General features: G+C 44.5%; 1 protein-coding gene across 1 annotated transcript; it reads right to left on the reverse strand.

The window, feature by feature from the left end:
- Positions 1-1,335: 1,335 nt before the first annotated feature.
- Positions 1,336-27,611, reverse strand: dnmt1 (DNA methyltransferase 1). The gene is made up of 34 exons (XM_088933035.1): positions 27,341-27,611; positions 25,908-25,950; positions 25,432-25,539; positions 23,616-23,871; positions 23,030-23,102; positions 22,775-22,859; positions 22,489-22,529; positions 22,354-22,402; positions 21,802-21,885; positions 20,779-20,888; positions 20,567-20,685; positions 19,730-19,822; positions 18,978-19,129; positions 17,198-17,385; positions 14,452-14,632; positions 13,908-14,005; positions 13,156-13,309; positions 12,460-12,575; positions 11,160-11,361; positions 10,219-10,352; positions 9,520-9,696; positions 9,057-9,281; positions 8,361-8,553; positions 8,007-8,097; positions 7,239-7,379; positions 6,857-7,139; positions 6,342-6,483; positions 5,554-5,720; positions 5,161-5,338; positions 4,519-4,714; positions 3,829-3,992; positions 3,162-3,278; positions 2,368-2,458; positions 1,336-1,662 (listed from the first exon to the last, which is right to left on the reverse strand). Exons 1-34 carry the CDS (start codon positions 27,481-27,483, stop codon positions 1,625-1,627), a joined length of 4,632 nt encoding a protein of 1,543 aa, XP_088789161.1. The 5' UTR covers positions 27,484-27,611; the 3' UTR covers positions 1,336-1,624.
- Positions 27,612-27,732: the final 121 nt, after the last annotated feature.

A 27,732-nucleotide genomic window follows, 5' to 3' on the forward strand; every position in this document is an offset into this window, starting at 1 on the left:
AGCAGCCTCTGTCTGGCCCAAGGCAGTCAGATGTGACAGCTAGGTGTGAGCAGAGGGCCTCTGACAGGTCACCGTGCTCTAAGGCCAGCAGCATGGAGCCTCACTGTCCTGTCACTGATGCGGGCATTGTCTGCCAGCAGTTTCAGCAGAAGTACAGGTGGCAGATCTGAAACGGTCTCTCAGATCAACCAGCCTGATGCATCAGTCCTGGTCTGTTGTGGTGTGGTCACTCAAGAGCGACCATATCTTGGACAGTCATCTGTCCTGCTGGTCTGCTGAAACCTCTGCAGTTGGGACACAGTAGAGCAGCGTATGCTGTAGCGTCTGGCAATGCTGGCAGACATGCGTGACTGCAGCATGCCAATGGCCCTCTCCCTTGCTTCTGGTGACATTCAAAGCATTATGGAACACACAGAAAACTAAGTGTGGCCTTTTTCTTGCAGTAACCTAAGCTTTGAATTAGGCCTTTTTAAACGAGACTTGATTAGACCTCGTTTGGTAAAAGTGCACCTAACAAGCTTTCGTGTGATTGGCAAGTTGCAATGCCTCACTGCACAGACTGTATTGGTGGTCAGTGGGCTTAAAGCAAATTGAGAACTTTTTTTATGTGAAAGTACATAAGCTATAACTATATTATTCTTATTCCAGAAAATGTTGCGTTTCTTTTTTCCATCCATATATATAGTGTATAGTGCATTTACTCTGTACTGCTCCAAGAAAGGGTTCTAGTACCTTATTTCACATGAACCCACTGTTGCCTCCTTGCAATATAATCTCTTCTTCAATCTGAATAGAAGTCAAAACTCAGCATTTTATCCACTCATCTCAAATATGCACTCTGATTTAGTACAAAACCTATTAAAGCTAGTTCAGGACTTTTGTCATGCATGTGGTTTATACTTAATTTTGTGGTACTTAGTGTTCCTTCTCATCTATTACAGGAGTTCAGTATAATCCACCCTATACTCATTTAAAAGGGTCACATTAATTGAAAACCAAAAACACTGAATTGGAGCATATTGTAAAGGATATACACTGAGTAGTCCTGGTCTAACTCAATATAAACATCTTAATGTATTTCTCTATTCAATTTCAGAATAAAGGATCATTCAGACTAATTCTCAGCCAAAATGGAATCTTATTATGTGGTCTCTTCTAAAACAAAAAAATGGACAAAAGACATCACATTTTACCCAACTAAGATCCATAAGGCCTTTTTTGATGTTTTGGCCAAGTTAAATGGGTATTAAAAAGCAATAACACTGCTAAATACATTATCAACTTTTTAAATGACTTTATGGTAAGGTCCCCAGAAGTTTTAACCACAGCCAAAAATTACCATTTAATAAGAGCTTTATTTGAAATATTACAACATATAAAAACTACATACAATTTTTCCCACTTGCAAGAAGGGGACTGTTGCAAATACACGGTTAAAATCACATTAAAAAAAATACACAAAATGGCACTGCACATTTTCTCTGTAAAATTACACGCATGTCAGCGATCTCTCACTGTTCATTGATATGCGAGGGTGGAGGGGGGGGGGGGGGTAATTTCAGAGCATTACATCATTACATGAAACCCCATTTAGAGGCAGCCGTTTGTAGTCCAGAGCACATGGCTAGTCTGATATTTCCATCTTCTCCTGTTTCACATTCTCTGTTGAAAAAGGAAGAGGAAAGTAAAATACAGAATTATTAAGAAAAACCATTACAATCAGCAGTAAAAAACATTTGCTATGTGGGTGCATTTAAAGAGAACAGGAGACACTGTACACAAAGGGTTGTGGGAGTGTGGAACATGCTGCCCAGCCACGTTGTTGAAGCCGATACCGAGGCTTCTTTAAAGAATGGGCTGGATGGTATCCTCAGATAAATTAGAAGTTGGTAGCTAACAGGCTAGCTGGGTCAAATTCCTCCTGTTGTTTTCAACTGTCCTGATACATTCATTTTGATTCAAACCTTTTAATCAACTCATAAAAGTAAATTTTCCATGAAAGCTAAATTATATGGACAGCAGGACAAGTCCTCTGAAAAAGCCCCTATATTTAAATCCAGTGTGATGAGAAGAAATTAAACTCAATTCAGGGGCTTCTAATCGACCCAGACAATTAACATGCTGGCTCAGATCTACAAAACAGAGACAGCAAGATCAAGCCTGGATTATGCCACTAGCAGACTGTGACCCCATCATCTGGTGGTATCCCCATCCTCTCAATACTGCTTGTGTAAGGCACTCGCAATAAGTCAATTCCCAGGGAAGAATTTAGAAGCAAGAAGAAAATTGATCATGCAAGGTATCAGAAACATGCGAGGACCTTAAGTGGTAAATATTTTGTATAACTGAAAAACCCAGATGATTTACCTGAGGAATCCTCCTTCATCTTCCCCAGCACACACTTCCTGATCTCCAGGCCAATGGCTTTGGCAAGAGGTGGCGGTACTGCATTCCCCACCTGCAGATCAACAAGGCTGACCTGAGCTGCTGCTTTCTGCTTACACATTTCGGCATCAAATAGTTCTTCACTTAAGGTTAAGTGTTTTACAGACAATTAGCCACAGCCCCCACAATGGATGCAAACTAGCACAAAGACACAGGATAGACAGAACACAAGCAAGTTTAGTGAGCTACATTTTCTGCAAATGTTGACAGCAACTAAATGATTAGACTTGCAGAGCTACAGATCATAGGGCTTTTTATTTTGACCAAGCTACTAATTTATGGAGGTGAACTAAAGGGGTACAGATTAACACCCTTTTCTATCACTGTAAAACATGAAGGACTAGGACTCTCCAGAAAATGAGCTGGAGGCCTCTGGTTTAGAAATACAAACTTGTGTTACTTCACAATGCCAAGATAATAAGACTCACTGCAAAGGTTTAAGACTCAAGATCACTAGCCCTGGACCTGGGGAGCCTCAAATCAATTCATTTTATAGGTCACCCTAAGGAACCCATTTCTAAAGGACTGCTATGCTCACGTTACTGTTCACAAGAACCAGCATTTCCTTAATTGGCATGCAATTTGTTCCAAATGAGCCATAATTTAATCTCACAAATCGCTTGTTAATCCAATCAATTATATTCTAAGTCTTGAGTTACAGGTTATAAAACCTGCTTCACTGGGGCCCTCATGAACTTGTTTCACATGCCCCTTACCTGTCTGTGCTTGTCAAGGATGTTGCCAAATAACCTGTATGTGTCAGGAAAGCCCTGAGACCTGGCACACTCCCTCACGCTGACCACCCTGTGCTGCTCTGGGTGGAGAACACGACCCTGCAAACCAGAGCAGAAGAGAAGATCAGTCCAACACAGTACAACTACCCCAAGCTGAAAAAATGAACCCTCCCACTCAGTGTCAGAGATCAGTTTACTGAATGTAAATTTTAATGCAAATTGACAGCTTTGGCGAATAGCAATGCAGTACACTTAACACAGTACAACATTCTACTCCATATACAATTAATAACAGTATGTGTTCTGGCATTCCATCCAAGCTTTCTTAAAGGGGATTAAAAGACTCACAAGCCTGCTTGTTTACAGTGTAATAGTGCCACAACATGTCACAGGAAGTTCTGCCACCTTGTTTGGAATCACAACACTGCACTCCTCATACCTGGAAATTTAATCTATTTTGTGAAGTAAATTGGAGGTTTTACAAGACACCATGTACATTTTACTGCACTTATTGCAGTTTGAAATGCACTCATCAATGCCGATTCTTTCTAACCCTGAAACATGAGAATAATTTACCCTTTAAAGCAAGAAGCAAAATGACAAACATTTACAGGAGGAGGACGCAGTGCTCCAGTGAAGGGCGGCTTACCTGCTTGCCCATGGGCTCAGGATTGGTGACTGTAGTGCTGAAGAAGCCATCCCACTCCAGCCTGCCGTACAGCCCGGCCCAGTGGTTGTGTCTGTTCCCAGTGTGTGGCAAACACCAGGGAATCAAGGTGTTGAACTGTCTGTCAGCTGGGTCACAGGGCTTGCCTGAGATCAGGAAGAGCCACAATTCAACCACAGGCCAAGACTTTCCACACAAGTTCCAACACAAAGAGCAAACAGCACATCGCCGGGATCAGCGCCAATGTGAACAATACAAGTCTTGTGCTGGTGTAACAACTTACTACATGAAATATCATTGGGTATTGTTTAAAAAGAAACAGGTTTAAATTACAAGTTTATAAAAAGCAGTTTTTCACAGTCATCCATTAACTATTTTTTCCCCATGTGCAAAACATAATGGTCCATTAGAGCTACAAGATGCTGGTGGTTTGAAATGTACTCAGAAAGGGATTTAGATCTGTACAATGCAGCAGTTTTTCTCTAGGACAAGTGTAGCGCCAGGGTGGCCAACCCTATTATGGACTGGAAGGGTCAGGAAGTTGCCCAACTTATTTTGTATAAGCACGTGGTGGTGCTTGTGGCCAAAGTCAGCAGTGACCAGCTCCGGTGGCTGAACACACCGGCAAAGACTCCAACACTGGCTGCTTTCCTGAGGTTGCTGACCCCTTACCTTCTGCACAGGTGCAGACACCCCTCAGCGCCCCAGAGCTGCTTCGCCCGTTCTTCTTGTCCGAGTGCGTATAGCGCAGCTTCTTGGTAGTGGTGCCGTCACTCAGGCGCACCTCGATGTTGGGGAGGTCACGCCAGTCTGAGCCTGGTGCCAGGGGGATGTGCCTCATTCTGGCCGCCACCAGTGCGCTCATGTCCTGAAAGGGGCAAGGGAGGAGGAGGGTTATCTTAAGTATTTCTAAATCCAGACATTAACCCCCTGCTTCTCATTAAATGACGAGCCACTTCCCCTGACGTCATACTGACGGCAATCATTCAAATCTGGGGTCGACATTCAAACTGAAGCGACTTTAAATTTGCTTCGGTGTACAGAAAGTGTGGGTGAAGACCTAATTTATCATTGGGCTATACTGGATCAAAAATCAAAGTAATCCAGCTATCATGGGAAAAACTGTAATTCAATTTTGCTTCCCCAGTCTGTACATAACCTATGAGCAAAGTTATATCCTAAAGTATTCCAGGAAAATGACAAAAACTTCAGAGGAAGGATGATCTATTATCAAACAGTCTCCTCTTGTAACCCTCCTAACATTAGGGGATTAGTAATAAGCCGAGGAAGATGGGGATGAAACTGGAGTCGCACCTTGCAGATCTGGTCTCGGAGGATAGGCTGGTACTGTGAGCCTCGGATCTGTCTCTGGAACCAGGACTGGGGTTCCCCATTGTAGGAGATCTCCAGTGCAGATGCCCCATTCCTGACCTCAGGGAGGTCAGACATGGTGTCCCGAACTGTGATAGTCCTATAGATCCCGCTGTTCACCCTGTGGAAATAATTTAGCCTAATTAACCTATGGAAAGAGTACTGTCATTATCCCAGTTTACACAGGGCTGTAAATGACCATATTTGCAAGTGGCTTTGTAATGTTTACCAAGACTGCAATTTAGTCCTGTGAGTTTTTTCCCTGTCAGGGCTTGTTTTACAGGACACATTGGGACCGGAAACTTCAGTTTTCTTGCTTCCTCTCAGCACAGTTACCTTGTGATGTTGCTGACGTATCGCTTCTCATCCACCACCACGCTCAGAGAGCAGGCACGGGGGGCAAACACATGCAGAGGCTCTGGGTATTTGGGCAGCTTCTCCCCAGGGGCGGCAGCCAGGATGATGGCTCTCCTGCGGGTCTGTGCCACTCCGTACTGCCCTGCCTGCGTACACAGCGTGCAAGAGACACTGACCATGAACTGATGTACTGGCAGGGAGAGAGATAATTGGTCCAAGGCCAGACATTCGCAGCTTTTAATAGCACATTTACACTAGACTAATACCAAATTGAATGGTTGTTTGCAACATCTGGGTAAAATCCTTGTGCATTCAACAGTGAATCTTTTCCATGTTTTGATTCACTTACAGCATGTGCTCACTGACAGAAAGCCACAGCTCAGCATTTTGTATTGTGTTGCTAAATGCCCTTAATCTTTGGGGTTCACAACTGCTTTGGGAAGATGGCCAGACCGCCTGCAGCACAACAATTGTTTCTCATGCCTGGCCTAGTAGAGAACTGATGTAAAACTGAGGAGCTTAAAATCTATTTAGTTTCTTTACTTAACAACCAGTGATTGAAATGGATACCCAGTGTTAAGCCAAGTGGAAAAAAATGAAATGAAATCCTCCAGTGTTACTGTTTTTAACCAATTGAGATACCGTTCCAAGTTTCCCTTCGCCTCCCTCTCATGAAAACAAGGAAAATGCAAGGTTGGCAAGGGGATCTGTTCACATGTGTGCTTCTGAAGAGCGTAGGCACAGTACAGAAAGCCAGTGCTACTCACCTGCAGCACTCCGAAGGTGCACTGGTACCCCATCCGCACCAAACAGCGCAGCGTGAGCTTCAGCACCATGGAGCGCTTGAAGGACACGAAGTTCCGGACGTTCTCCAGCAGGAAGAACTTGGGCCGGTAGTAGTCGCAGTAGCTAAAACAGTACGAAGGACCAATGAGTCACAGACCAGTAGACGTAATTAACCAAAAATTACATTTAAGTGGCACACAATCTCCCAAATACGGCAAATGAAAATCCCAACATTAAGTTTTAGTGTTAGCTTTCCAAGCATGAAAACTCTTAAAACTTAGTTACGGGTTAGCAACCCAATAGCTTCCACCTTAAAGAGCAGCTCAGCTCCTTTTCACTATTACGTAATAAAAATGAAGGTATAACTATAGTTTTATTTAATGGTACAATACTTTTAGGAAGTTTTTTTCCCTCCCATGCACCTGTAAGAATAGAGGTATAAAAGAATCCTTCCCCTCCAACGCATTAGGAACAATGAAAAATCGAAGCTGCGGACCTGAGATAGGAGACCACCAGGGAGTTCTTGAATTTGGAGTAGGTGCGGGAGTTGAAGCGGTTCATGCCACTGAAGCCCTGGCAGGGGGGACCTCCACACAGCATCTCCACATCCCCTTTCTGAGGGAGCTTCTGCCCCAGGGAGTTGGTCTTCTCCCCAGACATGACCAGCTTCAGCAGGACGTTGCAGTCCTCCGTGAAGACGGTGGTGCCCGGGTTGTTCAGGCGGAAAGCCTGAGCCGCGGGGTCCCACATCTCGATGGCCCACAGTGTCTCCGCAACCCCTGGGTCAGGGGACGGAGAGAAGAGCAGAGAGAGGCGTCAGGCTCAGCTGCAGACACTCATCGATGCAGATGGAAGAGGCACATGAATCCTGGACTTACCGGCCTGGTGGAAGCCCTCAGAAAGCCCACCACACCCAGAGAAGACATCCAGGGTACGCAGCTTGTGGGGCTTCAGATCCTGGGGCTCCTGATCCAGCTGCTCCTGAACCGTGGAGGAAGAGGATTTTCCCTTGCCTTTCCCTGGAGAACAGCGCGCATGTGAACAGTGACACAGTGATGCAGCGAGGCTTACAGCTCTTGGCCAAACACAAAATTGTACAAACTAAATCTTTTGTTGTGCCATTTTGCTTTCAATGCAGTTGACAAGTAATATTTTCAGGTGCTCATTGCAAGGGTAGCTTGAGTTCCAGTCCGAGTCATGCTGTGTGGATACAGGGGATATTGCTTTCAAACATGGCTGAGACAACTGTCAATTCCTCTTACTGGCATACTGAAGCTTACATAGAAAGGTAAATGGCGATGGGAAGGCATTAAAAGAAAATTTTAATCAGCAGCAGCTCAGCTGTTACAATCCAGTTGGATCGCAGCTAAAAAAATGGCAGGTTAGCGCAAAGCCCTGTTGCCAGAGGTAAAACACTCAGGGGTGTTCGCAAGGCTCAGTCAGCGCACATCTGCTTGATTACTAACCCACACAAAAAAAACACCCAGTATGGAACTGGAGGAAAGCAGCTAAGTTTTGAGCATAAAACCGGCCTGGACTTCTACATGAAGAAAATATTTGTAAAGGCCAGAAGTAACATTTCACAAAAAATATTCTAGGACTGAAGTAAAAGGAATCGTATGCTTTCATTCCAATAAATCCCGTACCTTTGCCTTTTCCCTTCCCCTTCCCTTTGTGTGAAGCACTGCGGGCGTGGTTCGGAGGGTCTTCAAAGCTCTTGGTCTTGGAGTTGTACGCCTGCAAGAGGAAGATTCAACATGAGGTCATAATTTTCTCAAAGCTCCTCCTGTTGCAGTGTGACAATTTTAACTGACAGCCTTTTAGAGCGTGATGTGCATCAAAAAGAAAAAACAAAGCACTTTATAGACCAAGAGATAAAAAGCAAAATCTCCCCAGCCATTGGATCCACTCACGCGGCAGCAGGAATCACACCAAGAACCCAAATAAAAGCAGAAGCGCACAGTCCCAGAGTTCCAGAGGAACAACGAGAGGGTCGTTACCTCCAGGAAGTAGAACCTGTCGGGGCCCGCGCTGGAGTATTCCTGCACGGACTCTATCAGGTCTTCCCCATACTCCACAGTGCAGCGCCCCTGCACGTCCTTGCAGTCCACAGTCACCTCCTCGTCACTCCAGTACAGCATGTTGATGTCAGTGTGGTACCCTGCTTTGGGCCCTTTGTGAGTGTTTTCCGGCCTAGAGAAGGGGGGAAGGGATAGATGAGAAGTACAAATGAAGACAAAGAGACTGCCATGTTCATCCAAGTCTTGGAAAGGGAAACCATTGCAAAGCTGGGATGCTCTTAGCAAGGCACAGTTCCTATTGTTTGTCATCTGGAACATGACATGATTCTGTTTTTAAAAAAACAGAACAAAATGACTAATGCTTTCGTCTAAGAGGTTACACTGGCAAGTTGTGAAAGGGAAAAATTTCCAATGCAAAATGCAAGCTTAACTGGTCTTTGATCAAGTACAGATTTTTGGCAAGTTTTATTTTTTCCCATGGGCTTTGGGTGAAACTTTTTCAGAAGCCTTTCCATTACTTTCAGAGAACGCTTGTTAAATCCCTCATATGCACACTGTCCATTAGTCCAGCAGCACTTTAACATTCCCTTCCCCCCCTCGCTGCTTCTCATTTCACAACGCCTAGCCCTCCCCAGCCTTACTGATTGTTACAAAGCTGTCCTGTTATCTCGTTACCTGTAGAACTTGTACAGGCGCAGTTTGATCTCGGTCTCGTTGGGCTTGCCGTTGCTGCGCTTCAGGCAGAAAATCTCCTTGATGCGGCCCACCCTGAAGGGCTCGGGGGCGTCCAGGTTGCTGCCCTTGATGTAGTCCGAGGACTTCCTGTAATATTCGGGGTACAGCTCCTCATCCACGTCGTCCTTCCTGTGTGGTCGCTTCACTGGACTGGCGGACTTCACACTGGAATGAGACATTTGTGTGCATGTCACAGGAGATAAGACCCCCAGTTATTCAATTCAACGCCCAAACAGAATCCAACAGATCAGCACAAGGACATCTGTGGCCATTTAAGTGTCCCAAACTTTAGGGACTGCAACCTAAAGTGTACAGAATATAGGTACACCCTGCTATGTATTTTATCCTATTCACAATCAGAACACAGAACAATCCTGTTCTCAATCTCTGCCCCCCCCCATACCTGAAGGAGAAGGCCTCTGGTAGCATGTAGACCCCATCCCCTACTTTGTACTGCTCCCCCCTCAGGCAGGCCAGGCCGTAGAAGACTTTGGAATCGTGGTCCTCAGAAAGCGGCTCCAGCACCCGGGGAATCTCCTGCTCCATAAGTTCCTTCGTCCGAGTACAGCTGTCACAGAACCTGAGAGAGAGAACAGTGCACGGGGGTGAGAGCACAATCCAGTACAGGGGCATCAACACCCGCAAACTGGTATTGAGGCATTTTCCATCTTAATGTCATTTAAGCAAATGTTGGAACTAGAAAGCAGCAAAAAGAAAAAGATCTGGGAGCCTTGATTTATTATGGTTAACTAGACAGTGTGGGGAAGCAATAAAGAATGATTGGACAAAGTACATTAAGAGAATTTAGATCAAGAGAATCCATGTTAATCACACAATCCCCTTGGTTGTGACAGTTTGGATACAGTAAAGGGAAAGCCACTAAGCACGAAATGTGTGCAAGAACAACTGGGTTCTTGGCTTATCAAGGGGACAATACAAACTGCATTTTGCATCCAATGTTTTTCATGCATTGAAAAACCTACCTAAAACTAGATGAGCAGAAACAAATGAAGGCAACATGGCTATAAGGGTGCTGTTATGTACAGAACGTGCTGTTTGATGTGCGTCTTTCAACTCCCACTTTGCCCTCAGCCGCACTCACATGATCTCGCAGTCCTCGGCTGGGCTGACTTTGGGAGGAGTCTCGAAGCGCGCATATTCAGGGTTGTACCACAGCTGGTAGAAGAAGCTCTTCCCATCGTCATCGATCACTTTAATTTCGCTGTCCATCCCTCCCTGCAACGAATAGGTGAAGCCTGCTGTACTACTTGTTGATTTTGGGGGGAAAAAAAGTCCACAAGCATGTTTCTCACTCCGCCCAAAATAAGGACAGTCGTAATAGTCACTGCTCTGCTAATCTGTACAAAAACCTTCTTACATATTTGATCACTGGACCCCATATTTTAAAGTACGGCATTACCTTGCTGACATTTCTTCAATTTTTACATTCTGCTCGTGTTTGTATTTACATAGATCTGATCTTTCCACTTTCAGAATAGGTTTTTGGGAGTAGTGGAGACTATTTTTCTTGGTTATCATCTGTGACAATGCCTAAAGTATCAGACTGCAGTATCAGACTCCACACTCACTCAAGTTTAAAGAGGCAAGACACCCATCTACCCAGAGCCGATTACAAAATCATATTTCCACAGTACGTGGAGTTGAGCCTTTTACTTGAGGAGCCACTACAGGACGTTATTACTACTAAACACTGAACCTGACTATGGCCCATCTTGGAAGCCAACTGTGACCAGGACCGCCCAGGCAGAGGCATGCTGCTGGCTGACCACTGCCATGATCAGGCTGGGTTGCGATGGCCAAAAGGGCCCTTTGCCTGGGACAGGCACCTGTAAGCTTGCAGCACCACCAGCAAAAACATCATTCTTCCCATCAGTGTCTCTACTCCTGTACATCACAACAGAGGTCAAACTGCATAAACCTAGTGCTCAGATACGAGGAAGTGGTGTGGGAAAAAAACAGAGATCACGGAACCAGGCCTAGCCTAAAGGAAAAAGCCAGTGACCAAGTTATCTCCCCTCTTACCTCCATGAACCAGTTGTTGGATGGCGCTTTGTACATGACGTTGACTTTTCCCTTGACGTAGGACAGCTGCATGTCCTCGCACTCATCCACGAGGAAGAGCTCCAGGGGGTCAGAGGACTCCCCCAGCACAGTGTCTGTCCCACGGCAGAACCAATGAGCATGGAACATCTTCCCGTTGTTGTCCTCCCACAAGGCTGTGATCCTGGTGGAGAGAGGCAGGGGGACAAGAAGGTATTACCGTATCCATTCAGAGCAATGGGAAGCACAGAAGGGGCCTTAGTGTCCTCTTTAAAATTTGAAAACTGGCTGCATATGAAGTTGTACCTTAACTAACGTCTGTGAAAACTTCACCTACACAACTTCAGTGGTGTTAAAATTAAATGCCTTAGGATGACCAGAGTTCATTCAGGATATTTTCCAGACTTGTGCACAAATAAGTATAGGCCTGTCATTTTGGAGGCAAAACACTTCAGCCTTTTGGAAGAACAGGACATGACTTTGCCTGTCTCTGAAGGCTTTTACTGCACTAGAACTCACAGAGACAACCAGTCTAACTGTACAATTGTACAAAACTTCAGAAAAAGTACCTAAATGTTCTTGTGTTGCAGACTGGCATATACAAAATGCAATATTTAAAAGCAAAGTTTGCTCAACATCTATGATACTCTTTAACGTGTTTTTGCAGTTTTGGTTGAAAATACACAGTCAATATGATTACAGCTACCTCATGATTGGATTATGCAGCTTCACCAAATATGCATTATAATAATGTGCAGTAAGCTTTTCATTAACTTTAAAATGAATTTGTTTCCTGTAGGAAGAACCAGGATTATACTATTTAGCAGGACCGTGTTGGCAGAGTATGTTGGCACTGTGGTTCCTTACCATGTGATCTGTACATTTACAAAGCACACGTCATTACATGAAAGAAGAGGTATCATCTCAAAATTAAATGGAAGCAGAGTGGATGGAAGAAATATGGAATATAACAGAGCAATTAAAAAAAAATAGATGAATTAGTATACTGTAGAAAGTGCCACATCTCCAAATTTTCCAGTCTCCAAAACACACCAAGGCAGTTCACCAGAAATTACAAATCAAAGCCCTAAAGTGTACTAAGGTATAGTCAACAAATGAAGGATGAAGGATGGTTTGGAATTTGTTAATTCTGATGGAGGGCAGGTTTGGCGGCCGTTGAAGCAGCTGCAGGGCTACAGATAAGGCCCTCCACAGTTAAAGAAGCATCAATGTGAATCCGAGCAGTAGAACGTTAATGGCTCTTCGAACACCTGGTACAAACCTGGCCAGATAGAGGGGTTTTGAAGGGTCGTCTGGACTCACAGACACACAATCCCCAACCTGCAGAATTTCATCTTCCACACTGACTTTCATGTAGTAATCCTTCTTACCCACCGTCTAGAGAACACAAAAAAATAAAGTGGAGTTAGGAAGAATCCACCGGAGATTTTAACTGTGGGGAAAAAAAGTCTGTAGAAACAGCATGAAAAGACAGTGGTATCTCAGAAGTCTCAAATTCACAGACTACATTAGTATTAGTTCTCACATAGCGCTCTCTCTCCATTAGATATGAAGTGAGCAGAAAAAAAAATCACGGAGAGATCCAAACAGGTTTTAAATTTTTTTTTTTTACAAAATGTCTGGAGGTACCAGTATTAAAAGAGCAAAGAACATGTAAGAAGATGTTCATCAGTTGAGCCACCCTGTAACTCCAGTTTTCTGTACTGAGGAACCCAACATCCTTGGCCCATGTCAGGGCAGGTCAGGAGCCAATACCGACCAGGATCCCTCACGCGGTGGGATAATCATCTGAGTGTTGCCAAGGTAAGCATGGGATGAGTCTCTGCAAACGGCCATACCTAGAACACACAGCTCCTTCAAGCCGGCACTATCCTTCCTCTACAGCATAATGGGGCTGGCAAGGCAGCATAGCCTTTTAGCTAACGGGTGCATGCGGCGAGGTGCTGCAGCACTTTACCTTGACGGGCTCCCCCACCCAGGACAGCTTGCTCTTGCTCTGCTTCTTCTTTTTGGCCTGAGACATCTTCTTGGGCGTGGTCTGCACAGGCAGGACATCGTCCTCGTCTATGTTCTCATCATCCTCCGCTTCCCTCACCGCCAGGTTCGGGCACCTAGCAGACATGTCCATTCAACTGCGTCTTTAAAGCCCTACAGAGCAATGATCCCCACGTACACATCCCCTGCACCTCTCCAAGGGAGTACAAGCTGTTCATTATCATCTTCTAAAGTCTGAAAGGAACTAAGCACAATGCAGCTAAACACCCACCATTTAAGGAACTACTTCAATCTGTTTCTGTAACCTCAGGGGTCTTGAGGGCTTGTGTGTCTGCAGGCTTCTTAAAAAAACAGAAGAGGTGGGAGATTTGGTCCAGTTAAGCCAGTAACAAACTGCTTTAGCTCACTAACTGCCAAGTTATACTGAAATCCCATAGACACACCAGCCCTCCAGGACTTAGACTGGGCTCTGCCTGCTATACACAGATGACACTTGTCTGTCTATTGGGAACAGGCTGTTTCGTATCCTAAGACAACATGATTTTGGCATGAGGAAGGGGGGAAAAGCAATGAGATGCTGGGGATTTGTGGCCAAGAAGCCAACCACCGAGATCAAGAGGAATGAGTTGGTTAGAATTTTGCAGCTGGCTCGCTGGCACCATGCAATGGGGAAAAACAAAGCAAAGAAAAAAAGCCAGAGTGAAGCAGCCTCACCTTCTCTTTAAACAGGCCTGCTTGCTGCGTCCACTTCCCCCAAATTTAATCATATCCTGGCACGCTGTGCACTTCCCACAGTCAGGAGCCTGGCAAACCTGTGCCAAAGAACACAGAGTTAAAGACAAACTAGAACTCCCCTCTTCTCACTGGCAAAAACAAAATAACTCTATAATCCTAGCTTAATTGAAAACATTGTATAACACTATGCTAAGTGAAAGAATTCAAAACCAGTTAAAAGCAGAAGTGAAATAAAAAAAACTCAAGGAAAACTTGAGTGCTTTGGCTGCCTATTTATTGTCAGCAATTTATTCTTAACACAGGTGGTGGAATGAAGCTCGTCTCTTCAATGGTCAGCTGAATGAGACTTAAGTGTGTAACAGACGATTCAATTCTTTGGACTCTCATTTGCATCAATGTCCTTTGAAAAATGCAGTGTTCCAGAAGGAAAGAACAGGAAAACTGGGAAATCCCACTCCTCTCTAAAGGAATGCATGGATGTAGTGTGACCCTGGCACACAGCTGCAGTCCCCCGTGTTCTCACCTCGCACACCCCACAGCGCCGGCGCTTGGCAGAGCTCTCCTTGTCGTTCTGGTCGATCTGGTCCGAGAAGAAGGTGTCGAAGATCTGGTACACCAGCTTGGTGGTGGTGGCTTTTGTGGGGCCCTTGTTATCTTTCTCGATCTTGGTAGGGTGGCGGATGGCCTGCCTCCTCGCAGCGCGCCTGCGGAAAATCCACATAAAGCCGTTTTTACTTCCAGGGCAAGCGCATCCACACAAGTGGAAGGAAAAAAAAAGAGGGATTAAATGAGATAAAAAGTACAGGTGCTTTCAGTTACTGTAAATTTGTTAGAAAAGGATAGAGTCTGCCTATGGCTTTTTCAAGGCCCTATTACAATGTGTAGAATCCCCTGACTTCCACCCCAAGGTTTCCTCTCATTGGACTTGCGAAATTGCAGCATGTGGGAGAAGACAGGTAAAGGGGAAATTATCAGCCACACAAGCCCCATGGCAAAGCACAGTTCACTCAGGTGTGTGCAGAACTATGCTTCACCAACTAATTTCTCTCCGTACAGCTCGGCGCTAATCTGCCCCAAAAATAGCATTACCCAATAAGACCATATTACCGAACACAAGCCACACACACAAGAAGCCATTTAAAAATAACGCCAGACGGATGTATATATCCCTGTAGGTGCACATGCAAAGTGCTCTCTTCCAGTTGGTGGTCAGAGGATGAGTATGATTGTTTTTTGCAACATGACAGCTCGGGGACAGAGGAAGAATCTTCTATACACAAAAAGCAGCATTCATGCCAAACAACATCTGTTCCAACATGCCAAGGGTACAGCATGCAATTGCAGCTCTGCATCTACATTGCTGAACTACTAAACAGTAAACACAGACACAAACAGAAGGGCTTTGTATTGCTTCCCCTCCCCAAGAAGTACAACTTGCTTGCACAACATTAGGATTCAGAGGCGGAAGAGCTACTTTTATATACGTCATTAAATTTTTACCAGGACAAATAAAGGCTTTGAGACATTACATCACAATTTCTAAAGAAAACAAAAAAAACAGCAGGGAAAACAGACAAAATTATACCTACCAGTACAATAGCATGCTGCATAAGGAAAACCAAAGAAATATTAACTTACAGTGAAAGCCAAAGCACAAAGACGATTGTTTTCATGAGAACATTTACAACGCCATGCGGCACCCTGGTGGCAGTCACTCCCTAGGGTCTGAGACTTAAAAGATCCAGCTAAGGTATTAGCTACACCTCCCTTACAATCCTCCAAAGTCAGCTCTGCTTTGGAAATACTACATTACAATATTGGAGCTTGGGATCATAATTAGGAGTCCTCTTTATTTGTATTTCATATTATGAAGTGGCAAGTAAGAAGGGCTACTTTGGCACCTTAGCTAGCTCGGCTACTATTACTAACTGACCTGCTAATTTTACTAAGCAGGTGATTCTTGAAGAAAGCTGGGGTATTGGCTTCAACATGACTGGGCAGCTTTGCCAACACTCCCACAGCCCTTTGGGTAAACAAGTACCTCCTGTTTTCAATTTTAAATGCACTTCTACATAGTTTCCACTCGTGTCTCAAGGTTCATGTTTCACAGTTGGTTACAAAGTCCTCCAATGGGATGACAGTCAATACTTTTGAGAATTCAGGAAACTTGAGTCACATCCTTTTAGTATTCTCTGTTCAAAACTGAAAAGAGTTTAGCCTGTCAGAGAAGGACGTTTATTCATGTCAAGGACAATATATTGGGTAATGCAATGACCAAAACTGTACACCACATTCTAAATGGATTTTCTTACGCTGTATAGTCTTAACAATATCCCTCGTTTTACAATTCTACACTTTTGATAATCTTCCTTTTTATTAACAGCACAAGCTTTTGTTTCTAACATGATTCACAAAGGCCACAAGCCAAAATCCACCAGTTTAGTCTACACCACTTATTCACTTAGATTTCACAACAAACTTTGAATCCGTAACAGATTCCAAGGACTAGTATACGCAATGGTTCGCAACATCTGGCAGGGTTCTCTACTAGGGGGGAAAAAAGCATACAAACAGGGGTTGTGAGTGCAGTGCATTATAATTTCTGCAACAAAGTAAAAAAAAGTTGCATTGCTACTACAATCTACGGGCTTCCAACTGTTTAAGCTAATACCTGTTAATTTCTTTCTAAATTGAAATGAAAAATCTTTTGCTAGTTGTTTTCTCTGTGTTTCTTAAGAAACATGCATCACTGTTATAAATTTTCCCCAACATGAAAGTTACCTTGAGCTACAACTTAGTCACAACAGCTCACGTGCAACTTTCAAAACAGGAGAGGGGATGATTGAATGCTCGTGCTACATGCAAAACTTTTGCATGTCTTAATTCATTATAGCTGTGCTGGTAGGTTTAAACATTGGTCACTCTAGTGATTGGTTTCCTATCACTAGAAGCATTTCACCCATGTAAAAGCAAGCTTACCATTCTAAGGGGGATTGTACAGAATGCCATACGAAATTCTGCAAATCCCTCAAAAGTCAAAACTCATAGCTGAATGCATTTTTGCAAAAAATGAAACACTGGGACAGACCAAGTGACAAAATTACAAAAGCATTTCAGATTTTTCACAAAGTTAGTTATCCACAAGCTCATTAAAATAATTATGCAAATATTGCACAAGCATTTGAAAAATGGGTAAGCCAAGGCTTAGCAATTCCAGCCCACACACCCCCTAACTAAGTGTCCAAAAGCTGTGCAGGGGGCAGCCTTACCTTTTGCCCAGCGTGACGCCAGCCAGTTTGATGAGATCCCTCATGCAGGGGGTAACAATGATGGGCTGCTCGTCTGAGTCTCCGGCCTCGTCATAGCTCTCGACCTGCTCTACCACGAACTGGGCGTGCCGCAGCAGAGTGTCCTCTGTAAAGCGGTTGAAGTTCAAGCCAGCAGGGGGCACTGTGGTCTGCACAGGAATAGGTCAAACGTGAACCATTAAAAAGTGTAGGCATTTGACAAACCTTTCCAAGGGAGTGGCTGCAAAATGGCTCTCGGCAGTAATGTGATCTGTGATACCCCTGACTAAGCCTTCTTGTTGGCATTTCCATTAGGACGCCTCTGTCCTTTCCTTCATCACTTGCCAGTAAGAGTCAGATGTCTGGTTTGTTTTAAACCACAGACCATTTTGCAGAAGATCCAGCACAGAGCTGCTCTTTCAAAAGTAGAAAACACAGAGTCAAAGTGCTTTGCTCACACCACATAACACCGGTGACTCCAGAGGGATTCTGGGTAATGAGAAGTGCACGTTTATCATACGTTTTGAAAATTGAGATTCGCGATGCAATAAATACGACGGCATCTTCACATGGCTAAGAGATACTGCAACCAAATCACATCTCTTTGCTGTGCGTGATGAGTATTCATGTGAAAGAGTCCTGAAGAATCTGAAATTCACTAAAGGAGCTGACACTGGGAGTCAAAAAATTCCAGACATACAAACACCCTCGGGTTTTAACTGGATGCCCAACCTCTTATAACAAAGAGAAGTCTTTCCAGGTCTAAAGCATAGATTAAAAGCTATAAAACATTAAAAAAACATTACCAAAAACACTGAGCTGGGATATTAGGTTTAAAAAAAAAGTTAGGAGCATAAAAACGTCCAGTTGGATTAACAATCACAGAAAAAATGCGGCATCAGCATGTCTATGCAAAAAAGATTTCTGGCATCACTATTTTGAGGCTGAAACTGAAGAACTAGAACCCGGCGCAAAAAAAGACTACTTTTTTTAGCACATGCTGAAGTTAGAGTTAATTTACAAGAGGAGAAGGGAGCAGAGTGGGGAGAAGGTTTCAAAACTGAATCATGGAACAAAACAGGATGTGAGACATCCCCAGCAGAACAGTTTAACAGCTGCAGGGAGCCAAAAGTGTTGTGAAAAATAGAGACTCAAGACCATGCGTAAAATGGCAGTGATGCATTGCCTCCTACCTAAAGTCAGTTAATCTTACTCAGTACCATCCAATAAAGACTGAATCAGTGTGACAGGAAAAAGGTGAAGATGCCAATAAGGCAAGGTCATACAAACAAATATGAGGTTTGTTGGATTTTCTGTCTCCAACTGCACAAAGTATCAGACTTCCTTCACTGGAAGGAAATTTGGTTGAATACTGCTCTTTGGGGTGTGTTGAAAAACTCCCAGGTCACTGGTTGCAGGAAAGCAAATTCCTGACCCCAAAAACAGAATGGCTGCCAAGTGCAGTTCCTCTTGCTTCTGCAGCATAGTATGACCTGTAAGCTAACAAATTCTGACTGTCGTTACATTAAGAGAGGGTCAATGCTTAAATTTTGCATCACTGTGTCACTTTCAGATACCCAAGTTAAATCAGTGCTGTGGAAACAAATACTGCTGTAGCTGCAGAAGGCAGCTTTCAGCCACTTTTGTCTCAGTTGTCCATTGCTCAGTTATTCAGTTAAACCACAAGGCAGCAGACACTTTGCTTATGCTAAAATCTTTAAACCTGCTGAAAAAATGTACAGCATGGGGAGCAGTTAATCACCTCGATTTTGTTGAGGAGGTCTTCATAAGTGGCCTCGGGATTCTTCTGCAGAAACTCCACCACAATCTTGCTCATGTAGATCTTCTCCTGCATCAGAGCGAAGATGGGAGCGTACTCCTCACTGGGGTCCATCAGGATGTAATCCGCAAACGCTGCCGAGAAAAGGGGATTACAGGAAGCAACCAGCAGTGAACAGGCTCAAGGACCTCACTTTCACTACAATTCCTTGGAGGCCAACAGAAAGGGAGCAATTAAAGGCATCAAAGGAGTAAGATGAGTAAGAACTTACAGGAAGCACCAGCTTTTGGGGAAACCTAGAGAAGCCCCTTTAACAGTAAGCTTCCATGCTGAAGCATTTTAAAGCAAGTCACATTCCTAACTGAAACCCCAAATGTTACAAATTGTTTGGAAAGTAGTAAAGCGTATAACCAAACCAAAAGCCACTTCAAAAGCACTGGTCTTGAGATTTTTTTTTAACAAGGACTACTAGAGGAGGAAGGGCAAATGCCAGTTTTCATTTAATTAAAATGGAGAAACAAAAGTTGATTTGAACAGGAAAACACAACTGACCCTGCCCCCGCCCCAAACTCCAATATCAAGGTAGATTAACATTAGAAACTTTCAGAAGTTACTTGGACCGAATTAGTGCATCACCAAACAAACTACAGATCTTATACACTTCACCAAACTTGTAAAAGGCTGCGTAACTGGCAAGACAGATGTCCTGCTACTCTAAATCTCTCATCACTTACCTGTAGTGAACCCAATCAGAGCCTTTTCGCCGCCATCAAAGCCAGTTATCCACCAGGCATTGATGGGACCAAGTTTCTTGGCAGGAACACCCCCTTGAACAAGAGCAGGAGGAAAAACGAGCTTTAGATTTGGAGGCCGAACGCCATTCGTGACGTTGAGAACTGAAACCTGCACTGTTAACTGCTTACAAAAGAAGAGCAATTTGTGCTACGGCATGAAGTGCTAAAGCACAACACCTAGCTTCAAGACACAGGATAAAAGTCATCCTAACAAAAAAAAAGCACAATACAGAGAAAACCAAGGGGACCTCACACAAGAATTCAAAATACTCGAAGGCATTAACACAGCCAACCCAGGGGACTTTCTCAGAATCTACAGTGAACCATAAACCAGAGGACACAAGAGGAAGCTATGTGAAAAGAGTGCATTTAAAACCGAGAACAGGAGGCACTCCTTTATGCAAGGGGTTGTGGGGGTATAGAACAAGTTACCCATCCACATTGTTGAAGCTCATAACCTGGTTTCTTTCAGAAAATCAATGGATGAGATCCTCGGATCAAGTAACTACTAACTTCCAAATAGTCTACATGGGCCAAATGGAGGAAGCTTTCTTAACCTTTAGAATTTCTTACATTAAGCAGTTCTGCAGAGATCTGAAAACTACCAATGTATCTAACATAAAGCAGTTTTCCACTGTGGTTGAAGACGCATGCTAGCCCTCCATTATTGGCAGGAGTATGTCAAGAGAGGTACACAAACCATGCAATGATTTTTATAACTGAAGCTGGAGAAGAGGGGTCTTATGGGATTTCAGTCCCTAGCATTGAAGCACATACCATCCATGCAGGGGTTGTCATCATAGATAGGTTTTACAGCACAGCTGAAGTACAGCTCCACATTCTTCTCAATCAGACCCGAGTCGAAGGGGCAGAGATGGCCTTTCTTGTCATAAATGCTACAAGACAAAGAGCAGAGCACAACCTCAAAGCTAAAGGTTTAAACACATCGTTTTCCACTCGCATTTAAGAAAAAAAAGACTAGTTTTTACCTGAAATTGGTGATTTTATGCTGAGGCAGATCTTCATAACTCTCAAACCCATCTTCATTCGCATCAAACAAGGAAAGGCGCTCGTCTGTCAGCATTTCCGGCTCATCTAGCTGCAGTGCAGTTATACAGAATACAGTTCGACATCTACCACCATGCTCAAGGTGCATTTATATTCAGAACTAAACCCTGAATTTCCACATCACCACTGGGATCTTCATAATGGATTCTGGAGATCAAGTAAGATTTCTTATTCCACCATGATTAATCCCTCAATTAAATGGAAGCCAAGGATCCAGACATTAACACTCAATTTAACGTAATCAGAGATGCTGACAAAGTACAGGTTCAAGAAAGCTGAACTGCATCATTGAGCTTCATAAGTGTCCTGTAGGGTGAACTGAAACGGTAGTTATTTTACACTTAACAAAGAGAAAAAAACATTGTAGGCCCAGGAGAAAACACTTGGCTATGCTTCAACTGCTGTAATAGTGTAGACATCTCTTTCAAGCAAAGATAGAGTACATGAACTACTTCTATTTAAGCTACAAAAAAATCACTCTGGTGTCAGTGCAAAGTGTAACCAGGTACAGTCCTAGGATTTAATGAGTGTCTTGCTCCAGCAGGCAAAAATATTTTTTTCCTTGTAGTCCTGAAAAAAAGAAGACTACAAAGGAATTTGACGCAAGCATCAAAAATCTTTAAAGGTACTTGAGAAATCAACACAATGGTCTTCAAAGTCAATAGTGAACCACAACCCACAGGATGGGGGGTGGTGGGAGGACTACAGTAACTACTCAATCACATCAAAATGACTTTCAAGTAACAGCTGGATGAGATTCCTGCATTAATTAACTATTAACAACCAAAAAAGCAACAGGAGGCCAAGTCTTATCTAATTTGCAACCGTTGTGTTATGTATGGTAGACTGGGGGGGGGGGGCGTCTGCATACAGTATGACTGTTGTAGCATCGCTTTATCTTAAACATCAAACGGGAATCTGAAGCCTGCCAAGGAAGTACTCACAGCATCATCAGGATCTCCCTGGAAAAACTTGAGGTCCGGGTCGTCCAGGTACTGCCTGCAGTCTGGACACTTGGGAGGTGGAGTCTGAAACAGGAACACAAGACCTCTCCCGATGAGCACTCCAAATTTTAAACACAAAAAGGTGCTGCCTCTTATAAACCAGGAATGTTATCAACTACCACACACAACCACAGGGCCATTTGAATTAAAAAAGGATTACGTTCACGAAGGCAAAATGAGTAAAAAAAAAGAGGAAAGAGGGCTAGCACGATGGTGTAGTGGTTAGTGTTGCTGTCTCGCAGTGCTCTGTCTCTGGGTTCATTTCCTGGGGTGCCACCTGAATAGAGTGTGCGCGCTTTTGTCCGTCTTTGTATCTGCAATGGACTGGCACCCCGTCCAGGGTAAACCCTGCCTCACGCCTGTTGATTGCCAGGAGCGGCTCTGACGTCCCCACAACCATGAATTGGAAGAAAAGGAATGAAAACAAAAATATTGATAGGGATTGAAAATCCTTAAAGTGGCCCAGTTAAACAAGACACATTTACATCTCACCTTAGCTGGCGGCACAGGATTCTTCTGAACAGAAGCTTTAGTGTCAGTCCTAGTCAAAGAAAAAAAAAATGTTACTGGACCAATGCAAATCTAAAAACTTTGCAATGCAAAAAAGACCATTAGAAAAATTCTTACTTTTCCTCCGACTCCACTTTTAATCTTTTCTCATCTTGTGCCTAAAAAAAAAGGGGGAGAAGTGCTTGCTGTAACATTGCCTGCAAAAACTTGGCATGCATGGTCACCATAATAAAACAGTCAAGAAGCAAAACAAAGAAATAAACTCAAAGACAACAAAACTGTAAAAATACTAATAAACAAAGCTGAAAATCCCAAGCAACCAAACGGACATGACAGCAGGACACAACTTGCAATGTTCCACCGCAGGTCGGCCATGCATGAAATGGCATTTTTAAAAACCAACCTTCTCTTCATCATCCGTTACTCCCTCTTCTGTAACCGGGGCCACCTCCTCTCCATTCACTTCGTCTGACTTGCGCTTGCTTGAGCTGCAACAGCAAACAAACAGCTAGCCATCAAGTGACTCAACTCACCAAAACATTTTAAGAAACGTAACTCAGCAGAGGCTACACAATAGCGCTTACACTTTCAAGAACGCTAAATAAATTGAACAAGAGACCCAGGGATGTAAGCTGAGAAGAATATAAAAAGGGGTTACCTTTTCGCAAACATGGACAAGATTGTGGGCTGCTTGACAGAATTCCTGGTGACCCTGGAACTGGAGAAAGATTCTGAAAGAAAAAAAATCCAACATGATTGGAACAAGGTACTGAAATGCCCAGGTCAGGCTAGCCTGTAGCAAACCTACATCTGGTGAAGCATTCTTCCAGGTTCAGAATTCCTTATCCTCCTCCCCCCTGCTTCCTTATTGCAAGTGTGCACCAACATTTCCCACTCTCACCTGGCAGCCCCGGGCCAGGAAGTTTATCTGACCAACAAGTGTGTCACAGGGAACAGCCCCAGTGGGAAAGCAACAGAAAGGAAAGTAAAACCACACCAGCTGTGACTAACGACTGATGGGGCTCAACTGCTCTGATTATAAAAGGGGTTTGTATACAGCACACAGTTAGGAATCCACCCCCTTAATACTTCAGGACTTATGCTTACGTAGAGTATGAAAGGTTTTTTTTTTTAACACAAAATAACCATACACTTCACAACTATGGCTCCACTGCTGGAAAGACTTGGTTTCAAACATTTGTAAGGCCTCCCCAGTATCCCTCATGCCAGGCAAAGCTTCTTACTCTTAGTGTCCCCTTCAGTCTTGCTCCTTCTGCCCCCCCTGGGCTTGCCAGTGCTGGGCGACTTGAGCCCTTCCTCTTCCCGAGCCTCCACAGTGCCCTCTGCACCCTGCCCGTTCCTCGGGCCGCAGTCTTCATCGCTGGCACCGTGCGCCCCGTTCTCCGCGCAGCCGTTGGCCTGGCCGTTGAGCTCCGAACTGCCGTTCTCCAGGCACAGCTCCCGGCCAAGCAGGGCCTTGACTTTAGACAGATACCCCTCCTGCAGCAGCACACACAGACACAGAACCACCACAGGGTGAGGCAGGGATTCAGCCCTGCACACCAGGCCCTACCCTCCGGCTTGTCATTTCAACTGAGATCTGCACAGCTATTCTGAGCTCACAGCGTGCTCAAACAGAATTTGAAAACGAAAACTCAGTTCAGCACAACAACAACAACAACATAAAAAAAAACAGGTGCTGGTGTGAAACTATTAGGTCTTTGCCTCCAAAGACTGAAAAGATTCCTTTCACTAAGACGAGGACGAGAGACGCTTGTACACATGCATTCTGGCGTGTCACAGAGAGAAACAACCAGCTGTGAGCGATGAGTCAAAACACTGTCTTCCTCCACAGCCAGCCAAACTCCGCTTTTAATTTCACCTTCAAATACACCAAAACATGATTTGGTCACATCACAATGCAGGCATGAAGTCTGAAGCCCCACCTTCAGTTAAGGACAGAAAATAGAAGTTGCACATGCATTCAAATTAGTCTCTTGGTGCCCTAATGAGCGTATAGGAGACTTGTGTACTGCTACTGTAGGCATAAACACGTGCACATTTTTTCTCTCCCCTTGATGTATAGCTTGAAATGGGATTGAGTGATTCTAAACTGACACTTTCCTTGCCCTTACTGAAATTCTTTTAAAAAAAATCACACACGGTCAAATATACATTGGATCAGCCCAAATATTACACTGCATCTGGGACTGTAATGTTAGTCACCCCCATCTAGTACTAAATGTAATATCTGGAGTTTCAGACACTCTGATCCTAAACGGGCTCAGTAAAATAATCCTCAGATGCTGACTCTGGTTGCTGGAAAATTATGATTAAAAAAAAATCCCTATTCAAAGGCTTTATCCAACAAAAGGGAGAAGCCCACGTAGCTTCCTTTAGAATCCAACAGTCTGACTCTTCTTTGGCAGGATACCTCAGTGTTTGCGTTTCCCATCAACCCCCGGACTTGTGAAAGACACCTTTTCTGGCTCAGGGGGATGCACCGAGAGGATGGGGATTTGGGGGTGGCTGTGCTGCATCCATGAGGTTTTGGACCACCTGGCTGTTAACAAGCACATTCGCCTGGAACCACAGCTGGTGTGACATGCATCCGATTTTTTATTCCAGACCTCCACACTAAAACAGCCTTAAATCCGAAACAAGCCTGACAGAACCAGAAACCAGCCACAGCCTAGGAACCCCAAAACACCTTGCAAACAATAAGCCCAGCCACACAATGCATACAATCCTCAGCGTGCATCAACAGCTACAGTCTTGCTATTCTTTAAACCTTTTCAACCTAAATTATATTCATAAGCTTCCATAAGAGAAACAACAACCCAGTTAAACATACTTCAGACAAATGACGTAAAGGCTCGTGTCAATCACAGAACAGCGATGGGGAAACTCCTGTCCTCAAGAGACAAAATTCAGGGCCACATTCATCCCTCCTCCTTCACCAGCAAACACCTTCCAAGGTTCTCCTGGGTTTGCCAGCTGACCCACTCGATTTTTGCAAGTGCAATAAAACAGATGGCGAAATGGGATAAACGGATTTACCACCGAAAGCTCCTCTTTCTTCAGCTTGGACTCAAGGTTGTTGAGCTGATTCTGGGCATCTGCCTTCAGGTAGCCAAGCACCAGACTCAGCGTCTCCCTCACGCGCTCCTGCTCGGAAGAGAGGGTGGGGGAAAACTCTGAAAACACAACGGCGCTGCCAGCGAAGGGGATGTAGCCCACACCCGCGTCCATGCTGTAAGGACACCAGTAGGGTCAGCAATGTCGACGTGGGTGATTCTCGGGTGTCGAGGAGGAAACTGCAGCCGAGGGATAACACTAAAAATAACACTGCAGCCATCTCCTAGATGAGACCTGTGGCCCTGCAGCAGAGCAGTCGGACTAAACCGAAATCAGATTCACGGCATGGTAACAAAACTGGGCTAGTTTAGCATCTCGAGGCGATCTGAAAATGCTCCAAATGCACCATCAATGATTTGGGTTAGATTTCAAACACACACACGGCAAAATGCACTTACCTCATCTGTAAGACCATCTCCATCTGTATCCAAAACTTGAAGCCTGTAAAAGAGGAAACGAAGAAGAGGGTAACTACTGGGGGCAGTACAATACCAGTAAAAGCGTCGTGAGGCAAGAGAGAGCCCCCTCTCAGCAGAGTTATCTCTGTGAAGCTAAACCATCATGCTGGAGACCACAGGACTCACTCCCTCGGGGCAGAAGCACACCAGCAGAGCCAAGATAAACACTATTTTCAGAGTTCTCTGGATCTCAGATTCGACTGCAGGCGGAACCAAAATCCAGGTGGAGTGTTGACGTCCCGTTCACCTCAACAGTTCCTCTAAAACATCATAAGTGCCCCCACCTCACTCACACACACTTTCTCGTCTTTTAATGTTTTACAGATAGCAGTCGCAGTTGAACAGCAGGAAGTGCAATGTAGCCCGCTAAAATCCAGGAGGAACACGATCAGACAGGAATGAAAAAGCAAGAAAGTTGTGGCTCAGAGTGTGACTCGGTCTGCGGTGACCTGCGTGGGAAAACAAAATACTCGGACCTGCCCTGCTGCACACGTACTGTACAGCCACGGGCTACAGCCCGCAATGCAAGAAGGCCAAGCTTGTGCCACCCCCCCAAAAAAAAAAACCCAAACACTCAAACTTACTGCAGGAGATAAAACAAAATCCGACAGGTTCTGAAAAACAGAACCGCCGGTTTCTTTTCCGTACAAACGGGGCACTAGCGTGCTCCACTGCGCGGAATAAACGCGCTGCTTTAGTGAACACACTGGCAGGGCTTTGGGACGCAGGCCGGGGGCTGCTGCTGCTGCCGGAGAACTTGTGGAAGTTGTGCACAGTGCCGGCGTTCGGCACCCGCGTTCTCATGACAACGGCACTGTTCACGGCGCCCCGCACGCCAGCTCGACACCGGCCGCGGCGCAGAGACGCGCCGCCGTTTTTACTACGGTAACGGCCACGGCACGGGCATGGAAAAGACACGGTCCTTTCGCGCCAAATCCAGCCGTCTACACCACCCACTTCCGAAATCCCCCGGCGCGCTCAAAACACGCTTACTTCTCCCAGCACGACACTACACACCGCCCGAGTGGAGCCGACAGGTCGGGATCCGAACCGCCCAGGTGTGTGGTGCCATATTATCCCGTACGAGGCGTTGTCCAAAAGCGACCCGCGTTCACAAACACAAACAGTACTTCTCAGCGGCGCCAAAACCGAGTGTCGAGTAAAGGCGATACAACATAAAAACAGAACAAACTGCAGGATAAGTACAACAACGAAAAGGCGCAGGAACTGCAAGGGATGAATTTAGACTCTGGAGATTCCATTAAAAAAAGAAAGAAAAGATAAAAGCCCCCTCCCTTCGGTTAGTGAAAGAATACACCTGATGTATTAATCATAAACCTCAGCGGCAAGAAAATAAATCGTTAACTAGCTACCGTTTTTTGACGTCCTCTGGGAGGGATAGTGATGTCTTAGCTGGCATTTCAAGTTTGAATTTGGTTTGTTTTACAAACAGGAGAATCCCGAAGCGTTTCTGTTCTAAAAAAAAAACAGAAAGAAAATAAAGAAAAGGGAACATAAAATAAAAGCAATATCCTTTAAAAACGAGGCGCTTTCACCCGAGGACGCTTCTTATGGATTCTATATGCTGCTACGGCGCGCGGGCCGGCTTTTCGCGCGGAAACCAGGGTACGCTGGACTCTACCACTAGTCAAGCACATAGGGGAGCGCAGTGTCAACTGGGATATGTTCAATTTTGGTTTTCGATATTAAAACTTAAAAGAAGCCATTCTTGTCATATTTTGTCAATTAAATATGACACAAAAAG

This window comes from Atractosteus spatula, chromosome 14 (assembly GCF_055471065.1).
Source record: "Atractosteus spatula isolate fAtrSpa1 chromosome 14, fAtrSpa1.hap1, whole genome shotgun sequence".
NCBI lineage: Eukaryota > Metazoa > Chordata > Actinopteri > Semionotiformes > Lepisosteidae > Atractosteus > Atractosteus spatula.